Genomic DNA, 9,060 nt, shown 5'->3' with positions numbered 1-9,060 from the left:
TTGTGTGCAGGCAATGCTTTATTAATTAATTTATTTTTTTAAATCCTTTGTTTCACTTATTTTTAAATAAAAAATAAAATTCTATATAAATTGTATATGAACAGAAAAATCCAATTTTGATATGTTTAGTTTATAAATAGAATGCTATTACTATTTTGATCTAATAGCCCATCTATAACTAATTTAATTTAAAATATATTGTCATATGCAAGTTCCAAACAGTTTGTAAAATACATATAAAATCTAATCCAATTTTTTAAAATAGGAATAATAAAAAAACCATAGTCATACCACAAAAAATGTTTATGCCATTGTTTTTGCTTCAATAATAGATAAATGAATTACAAATATATAATATGCAATGCTAAATCATCACTCAAATATTGCTAATATTTCTTTTTTTTCCTCAACTAGTCTCTCAAAAGAACTCAAGATTTCTTGAATAATATATCCAAGAGTCTATCTCGCACCGCCCGACCATCCACCATGAGTGATTAACACTGCTAGTATTATTTCACTCACAAAAAAATGTGATAAGGTGGCAAAACAATTGAGCGCTCCTAATGCTATTTTTCTTATAGGCCCAACAGGTTTTTCTTGGGCTTTTCTTATACACTCATCTACTAGTATAAATATATTGAGCTTTAAACACCATCAAATGAATTATGAAAGTACCGAAATAGCTCCCGTACTTTTCGTTCCATCCAAAGTTTTTTCAACCCAAAAACTTTCACATAATAACATTTAGGCCCAGAAACTTACGAACATTGTCTAACTTCCAACGTGGCTTCATCTCTTTCACATTTAGAAGCCCACATTCTATCCACAAGATCTGGTACACACTTTAACAGATTTAATTTTCTCTATCATCAGCCAATCAAAACCTTTTACATCACCATGCTAAGCCACCAAGAAGATAGCCTCAAAAACTGTAATATTCAAAACAAAGACAACAGTTTCCCACTGCCCAGTTTTTGTTGTTGTTACTGCCCATGTTGTGAAAAGTGTTGCCACTCTTGTTCCATGGAGTTTCATTGTTCTTGATCATAAAGCAGAAAAATGAAAGCACTTTCATCTCAAACACAGGCTCTCAAAGCATCATCAACCACTGCTATATTCAACTCAACTCTATCTCCTCCTGAAAGAACCTCAGCTTTTCATTTATCAATCTTTAAGGTACTCTTTTGTTCAACTCTGCTAAAGAATCTTTTTGTTTAAGGATTTTATTATTTTTAATATCTTCTTGTGCTTATTTCTCCGTTTCTTCAGAACCCCATTTGTGATGTCAGTGGCTTTTCTTCAAAACACAACTCTTTTCTCAGAGGTCAATTCAATAGCGGATGCTTTCTTGAATTTAGATTGAACCGTGCAAGGAGAAAACATGGAGGTAAACTCAACTATTAAGAATTGTGTATGTGATTTCTTGAGCATTGAATTGTTTATTTTCCAATGAAAAAACAATGTAGTTCCCTCTAGAAAATTTTAAAAAATTAAATTAGTTCTGTTTGGGGCACTCTTGATTTAAGATTTCAGAATATAACAATTTGTTCTGGCTCTGTAAGCTATTCTAGTTTTCTTGATTGAAGTGAGTGAGTTCACAAAATTGTTGAAGATTCCTACTCCATCACTTGTTTTATTAATTAATTTCTTCATATATTCTGGCTTGATTGAAGTAATTTCTGATTTAATGTTCTTTTCTTTTACCTTCATAAACCATAAGTTTAATGAAATTTGAAATATGAAAAAGAATTGATTGGTGTGTTTGTTCTATGTTGAAGGACTACTTGTTTCACCAAGCTGTGTGCTTCCTTTAACTGAAGAGAATGTGGAGAAAGTGTTGGACGAGGTGCGGCCTGGCTTGATGGCTGATGGAGGTAATGTAGCTTTACATGAGATAGATGGCCTTGTTGTGGTACTGAAGTTACAAGGAGCATGTGGATCATGTCCAAGCTCAACAATGACACTAAAGAATGGAATCGAAACTCGTCTCCGGGATAAAATACCAGAAATTCTGGAAGTGGAGCAAATCCTTGACACCGAAACAGGACTTGAGCTAAACAGGGAAAACGTTGAAAAGGTTAGACAATAGACACCATAGAGGAGTGGTACTTATACTCGCTTTGATTTCCATTAATTTTTCTAATGCCATACAAGTTTTCATTAACAGCTGGAAATTTTTAGAATTTGAAGCTGGCTACAATTGCACAATTCTTACTGCTGTGCTTGTGTATTCTGAATGTGTCACATAATTGGATTGGAAAATTTAATGAGAGTTGAAAATGAGAACTGATTTTCGACAGTTCCCATTGTGGCAACAAATGGTTAGGAATTGCAAAAACAAGATATGTCATGTATATAGATTTTAAAGTTAACTGAAAATGCAAGCATTTCTTATAGACTTGAGGTAGTTCGTTGGAGAAGGAAATTTAGCATGTGTAATGGAATTTTGGTCCGGCCAATTCTCACTGGCTATCATTTATTTCATTATTTCCTGCTTAATTATGCGTTTGCAACCAGTGACATTTTACGGTTGATTATTGTGAATTCTAATGAAGTTTTTGTGAGAGGAAGATTTTAAGTTAGTCAGTGCTAAAGTTATTTTCTTTCCAGCTTCTTGCAGAGATTAGACCATACCTCGCGGGCACAGGAGGTGGAATACTTGAGCTGGTTCAGATTGATGACTACGTTGTGAAAGTTCGACTCAGTGGTCCTGCAGCTGGAGTTATGACTGTTCGGGTTGCTATAACACAGAAGTTGAGAGAAAAAATACCCATCATTGCAGCAGTTCAGTTGATAGATTGATGAAGTATGATGATAAACATCATCAACTGTAAAGCAAAGGATAGACACATAGTTTTGTATCAATTTTCATGATAGCAATAGAATTATTATCGGGACATAAAATTTTGCACCTGGGAAATACATTTGCTGTATATTTCCTTCAAGCATTTTAATCCTAAATCTATTTTTTTTGTCTTCGCTGATCTTGGCTATCTTTCGTTGTTTTGTAAAGAGAAGTTTGTACATGGAGACTGCATTTATGCTTAGTTGATAATGCCAATGCTCTAAGCATACAATTTGGTTCTAGTAGCTTGAGTATTCTTTCCTTTCTTCCCCCAGGAGATTTGACACTGAGATTCCTCATGTTAAATCACCATACATGTGAAAGGGAATACTTGGTAACATATGTAGTCATAAATATCTGGTAATTTGCTTGAATTGGCACTAAATAAAGGGATCATATGCAGTAAATTTGTTCATTTCAGAAAAAGCGAAAATTGCCATCATGCAGAGAACAATTTGGGCATGCTGGATCTTTTAGAACTGTTAAAATTGAATATGGGCATGACTAGAGCACAATTTGAACTCACTGCTGTTGATTAGAGTGCAGGTGTTACATTTTGTACAATAATCCCAGACCATTAAGATATGGTTTTGAAGCAATCTGAAGTGCATCTGCTCGTTAATTCAGTCTTGTTATACATAACTAAGGTATCAAAAAGAAAACTAAGCATAAAATATTTGCTACAAGATTGTTACTCTTCATAAACATAATCATAATACATGATGGTGGCAGTACAGCTTTCATACAGATATTTCATACTACTGCATAACTTGCTGAAATGTCTTGTTGGCTGAGAGAACATTCAATATTTACTATATCAAAGTATCAAAAAAGTTTCATTTGTCAATATTAGTACTCGTCTTCTTCGTCTTTTGATCCAAAGAATTTTCTCACAACAGCTGCAGCAGCACCAATAAACATGAATAGAACCAAAAGATCGAATCCACCTCCTACACCAACGGCAACACTTGGACCAGGAGCAAAGAAGGAAAATGGTGACCAACCCCAGCCACCGTAGTACGGCACACCATAACCATAACCATATCCACCAACCAAAGGAGGGGCGACCGGTGGATTTATATAGATATTTGTCCTGCACAGTAAGAAAGATGATTACATTCATATTCGGTTAAAAGGAAAATATTTGTATGCAACCTCAATTGCTACATGGTAAAAAATAAGGCACACATCAACCAAATTCGACATCAATTTTAAAACTTTTCTCACTTAAAGCATATGGATTCTTGTCAAACGATACATTAATGCAATGGTGAAATTCAAACTAATCAAAATATTTTCAGGAACATAATGAAAATGATATTACATTATTAGCAGATTTTTAAATACTAAATGATTTGAAATAAGCTTTACTTACTTCAGAGTCAGTGCAATAGTTATCTAAACTCACAAGGCAGAATGGTGATCTTAGTAGTTGAATGCAGAAGTAAGGGTTATACATCCTAAACTATAATAGTACGGACCATGACAAGATTCCAAGTTTACAACAGTGGACCCACTGATAGTCATGCTGACAAATTCAAACAACATGTCAGGAGATATCAATAAAGAAACCAATCAGGATGTCAGGAGATATCAATCAAGAAACTCTAGTATAAGACCGGTGTAGGAAGTCGAGGTGAAGAATCAGAAAACCTCTTTGCCTTGAAGATCATACCTAATTCTTGTTTCATGTTAGGTATTATTTTTCAGTTGAATTGTAAAAAGATGGTTATAAGGGTACATATAATATAAAATCTCTTATTTATTATTAATTAATGGAACCTTTAGCTCTCCAGTACCTTTTAGCATCCCACTTATGATTTAACAATCCACTTATGCAGATTTACCCTTAATCTCTTATTTTCTTCCATCCATGGCTTGATAACTCACTTGACATGGAATAGAGTTGTATATCCTTTTCCTTGTCCAGGTTTCTGTTTCTTTTGTTCTGTTGTTATGCAGCTCAATTCCTTGGCCTCCCCTTTTTGCAAATCCATTAGTTTTAAGTATTTCAGCAGAATTTTTATTTGTCTTTCCTTACGATTATCACATAACCTTCCAACCAAACAAGAGTTACAAATTACAGAAGTTCCATCTTGGTGAGCTCAAATGCAGATCATCATTACAATATTACTGCCTTCTAATTTGCGTAATTACTTAAAAGCATTCCAGTAGTAGAGATGGCACCAAATTTTACAGCTAAGAAAGAAACGGTTGCTTTATTCTAAAAATTGCAATGAACAATCCAAGCTGTGTTCACCTTCATGCTCAGCTGAGTTTAGTTCTGTAAGATGCATCATCCCTTTGTATCAAATACCAATTTCCACCAACAACAATTTTACTATGGCAGCAACTTTCCAATGAAAGCTGACAAGCAAAATTCAAGAGCAATCTTTTTATGGAAAGAGGCCAATAAAAGAGTTCAAGAACCTTACAGTAGAACATAACTAACCTTAATTTATCTCAATTACCCTTGGAAGATTCAGACTCACACATTCATTATCACCAAAATATTTTGCTAATTAGTACATCTTGAAAAGGTGTTGCTAATGAATTCATGTTCAAAGACATCAAAAACACAGTTCTTTCCTACTTTTTAATTATTGTTACCACAATTAATTGAGAATTTTCTCCTTGCAAAATCCTCCCAATTTCCCTCCAACCAAGCAATTATAAACTCTCCAATCCAAAATGCTATGCTCAAGAATATTAATCAAGTCTAAAAACTATTCTTCACTACCCAAAAATTAATTTTGTATCAAAACCAAACCTAATGAATCAATCAACACAAGTGGGTACCAAAACCATCAGCCTAATTAACAAACAACCAAAAACATTATAATCACAATCAAAACTTCAACAAAATTACCTTGAATTGCTATTAGATCTTGGGCCTGATCGGGGCGCCGACCGGAAAGCCTGACCACCAACTCTACCACCAGTCTTGGCAGCCAAAGCATCACCAACACCAACACCAACTGATCCCACTGTCAACACCCCAGCTGCAAGTGTCACTATAGCCAACTTAGCAATTTGGTTATCATTTTTCCTGCAAAAAGAGCAATCTACTTAGCCAAATGACCCTTTCAACATCAAAATAGTCATCTAGAACAAGAAAAAAAGACTACTCAAAACAAACTTAAACTAACCAAATTAACAACTACCTGAAACAATCTTTTTGGTCATCTGGTTGGAATTTGCATGAGACAAATTTAACAGAAGTAGAGAGAGTCCTTTTTCTTGGTTTGTGGGATAGTGTAAAAGCATTTGTTAGGAAGCTTTGTTGAGATGAAGCTATGGACATTGTGAAGACTTCAGAATCAGTTGGTTTCTGTTAAGTTTCTTTATATTGTTAGTAATAATTTCAATATAAGGCTGGCCTGGGTTGGTTTAGATATTTTTGGTAATTTGATGTCAAGAGTTTCATCCATTTCTTGATTCTGAGTTTGCCACGTGGTGGGATTGTAGTGGCTGAATAGAAGTTTCAAGACTAGCATGTACATCTTGTACTTTATCTCTAAGACCATGAAAGTTATTGGGTTTCTGACAAAATTAGCATGTTAGAGGGAGTTTTATTAAAATTTAGCTGTTGGATACGGATTAATACACCAAAGCCCAATGAAACAGCCCAGAAAATAAAGCCCAAGAATGGGCAAAATGGATAAGGCCTTTGGGCCAAATACTTCTGACATAGAATTTGGGTTTACGACAACAGGCCGAAAACTTTTTTTTTACGCTTCTTAAATAATGTCCCAAATTTTTCATCTTAGATAATGCGTTGTCTTATATGATTTTAATGTGTAAATGAAAAACTGAACTGGGAAGTAATATGTTAACACCATACAAAATAACATGTCATTTGAGATGAAAAGTTCCAAATAATCTTCTATGCAAATAAAGTTTGAGACAGTTATGAAAAAAACCTTACCCCAAACCAAGATAAAATATTTTTTTATCTATAAAATATGAAATAATATTTTATTATTATTGAATTCCATTGATATCACTGTCGGTTCAAGAACAAGGCAACTAAGACAAGTGCCTTAAGCCTCCCTTGAGTTAGGGCCTCTATAAGCATATATAATATTGAATATTTCCTTAAAATTAATTCACCTCTTTTTTTTTTTTTTTTTTTTTTAATCAAGGAAAAATGAAATACATATAATTGCTTTGAAGTTTGAAGTAAGACTTCCTTATTATTGCTCATTAAATATAAATGATCTTTATAACCTAATTGTTAAGATCAAATTCCTATATTTATACACTTCTTTTAAAATGAAAAAAAAATATATATATTATTTTCTAATTCAATGTTAAATTAATTTTTTTTTTTAAACTCTTTCTTTATCAAATCTGAATCATTTCATTATCTTCTAAAAAAAATATTTCATTTTTTTTTTAAAGTTATTTCTTATTGTATCATTTCAATTCTATATTGTATTGCCGTTTGACCATATATTAAATATCATAAACCTATTATATGGGTATAAATCACCATAAAAATTTCAATGTCAAACTCCTCATATAACCAAAGTTAAAGGTTAGAATTATCAACAGCAACTCTACAGATTACTCTCCAATTTTATGTCAAATTAAAAATGTTTACACAACTTTAATATTTGCCATAAAATCTAGCATTCATCCTTTATATGTTAACAATATTCAATAAAAATTTAGTGCCCTAATTTCATTCCATTGAATAGATAAAAATCAAACAAATAGGCACAATTAAAACTGACAACATATAAATCAATGAAACTAAGTTGTGGGTTCTATATTTAAAATCTTCCAAGATCACAAGAACAAGAACGAAAATCTCACAAAATAAATGATAAAATTCTAGAAATGTTATATCCGTAAAATGAAATACTTTTATGTAAAGATATATTTGCAAATTTGACTTATCTAAATATAGAATTGACTTATCTAAATATAGAATTAAGTGAGCTAAAGATGTTTTCATACAAAAGGAAATGTATGGTTGGGAAGAATTATCTGATAGATGTGATGTTTCCTTACAAAATTATATAAAAGATACTTTCTTAAACTTACAAATAATGGGGAGGTCAAATAAGTAATTTATTCCATTTTAATAAACTAAATTCAGAAAAATTTCCACTTTATTTTTTGCAAAAATTTTCTATATAAATTCATTTTATTTAATAAAAAATCGAGATATTACAATGAGTCATTATTAGAGATGCCGTGCATATTTTGTGTGAATGGCGTACTAATATTGTGTTGGGAACATACTTCCAATTCTTTGCACTTATTTAAGAAAAATTAGTTAATTCCCTCCATGCTCTTAGGAATTTCTCAAAAATATTAGCAATATGTAGTCGTCATCAAGACTATCAACTAATACATCTTCATTGATGCTTCCATCTCTATTGAGCATGTGAATGAAATCCTTAATATAACAGTTGGAATTGGGAGCAAAAATCTAAACACTTTTACTAAAGAAAACTATGAATTCACATATTTTATGCATCAAAGTTTAACTCATTTTATACAAGAAAATAATTTCTACTCCTAATCTAATAGGAAAGAAGAAACGAAATTTACTTGCCTAATCAAACTCAAACAAATCTCCTACTGAATATGAATTATTCTAAAACAAGAATACCTAAAAAAAAGGAAAGTAAATAGAACTTAAATTCTCGAATCTTGGATGCTCGTCGGGGCGACCATTTCCATCGCCGTGGCAGTTGCACTTTTTCCACATTCAACGCTACTCCTTAGTGCTTGCCTTGGCGACTGTCATCGCTGCGGCGATAGTTTCTATCGCTACGGTGACCGGGTGACAAGTCTTCTTCAACATTTCGCCGCAACTCCCTTTTTCTACCATTGTTAAGTTCAAGCTTACCAAAATAGGTTCACACTTTAACACTCCTCCCTTTTTTGGTGCCCATCCCAAACAAGTTCTTCAACATTTCAAACCTTGATTTCGGCCAAATTTTCATGAAGATATCTGCCACTTGAAATTCAGAGCTACAATACTCCATCTTGTTTTTCTTTGATTTTTAGCTTCATGAACAACATAGTACTTAATGTTGATATGCTTAGTTCTTCCATGTTGGATCAGATTTTCCGCAATAGAGATAGCGAATTTATTATCACATGTAATCATCGTTGCATCCATTTGCTCCTCTCCCAAGTCTTTTATCAACTTTTGGATCTAAATTACTTTATTAGTGGTAGTCGCTGCAACAACA

At 32.7% G+C, this 9,060-nt stretch overlaps 2 protein-coding genes across 2 annotated transcripts; one reads left to right on the top strand and one right to left on the bottom strand.

Annotated features, from left to right (window-relative positions):
• Positions 1–875: 875 nt before the first annotated feature.
• Positions 876–3,060, top strand: LOC116116684 (nifU-like protein 3, chloroplastic). The gene is made up of 4 exons (XM_031402730.1): positions 876–1,176; positions 1,270–1,387; positions 1,779–2,077; positions 2,611–3,060. The coding sequence occupies exons 1-4, from the start codon at positions 1,060–1,062 to the stop codon at positions 2,800–2,802; spliced, it is 726 nt and encodes a 241-aa protein (XP_031258590.1). The 5' UTR covers positions 876–1,059; the 3' UTR covers positions 2,803–3,060.
• A 428-nt stretch (positions 3,061–3,488) lies between these two features.
• On the bottom strand, positions 3,489–6,217 carry LOC116116596. Its single transcript, XM_031402659.1, has 3 exons — positions 6,010–6,217; positions 5,715–5,894; positions 3,489–3,938 (listed from the first exon to the last, which is right to left on the bottom strand). Exons 1-3 carry the CDS (start codon positions 6,147–6,149, stop codon positions 3,695–3,697), a joined length of 564 nt encoding a protein of 187 aa, XP_031258519.1. The 5' UTR covers positions 6,150–6,217; the 3' UTR covers positions 3,489–3,694.
• Positions 6,218–9,060: the final 2,843 nt, after the last annotated feature.

This window comes from Pistacia vera, unplaced genomic scaffold (assembly GCF_008641045.1).
Source record: "Pistacia vera cultivar Batoury unplaced genomic scaffold, PisVer_v2 Contig78, whole genome shotgun sequence".
NCBI lineage: Eukaryota > Viridiplantae > Streptophyta > Magnoliopsida > Sapindales > Anacardiaceae > Pistacia > Pistacia vera.
This window is presented reverse-complemented; position numbering and strand designations above follow the sequence as displayed.

Excerpts from the sequence above, each read along its gene's own strand:
- LOC116116684 (XM_031402730.1), top strand. The coding sequence starts at position 1,060 with ATGAAAGCACTTTCATCTCAAACACAGGCTCTCAAAGCATCATCAACC. Across the intron at positions 1,177-1,269 it reads TTCATTTATCAATCTTTAAG|AACCCCATTTGTGATGTCAG; the intron begins GTACTCTTTTGT and ends CCGTTTCTTCAG. Across the intron at positions 1,388-1,778 it reads TGCAAGGAGAAAACATGGAG|GACTACTTGTTTCACCAAGC; the intron begins GTAAACTCAACT and ends TCTATGTTGAAG.
- LOC116116596 (XM_031402659.1), bottom strand. The coding sequence starts at position 6,149 with ATGTCCATAGCTTCATCTCAACAAAGCTTCCTAACAAATGCTTTTACA. Across the intron at positions 5,895-6,009 it reads GACCAAAAAGATTGTTTCAG|GAAAAATGATAACCAAATTG; the intron begins GTAGTTGTTAAT and ends CTCTTTTTGCAG. Across the intron at positions 3,939-5,714 it reads AGATCTAATAGCAATTCAAG|GACAAATATCTATATAAATC; the intron begins GTAATTTTGTTG and ends CTTACTGTGCAG.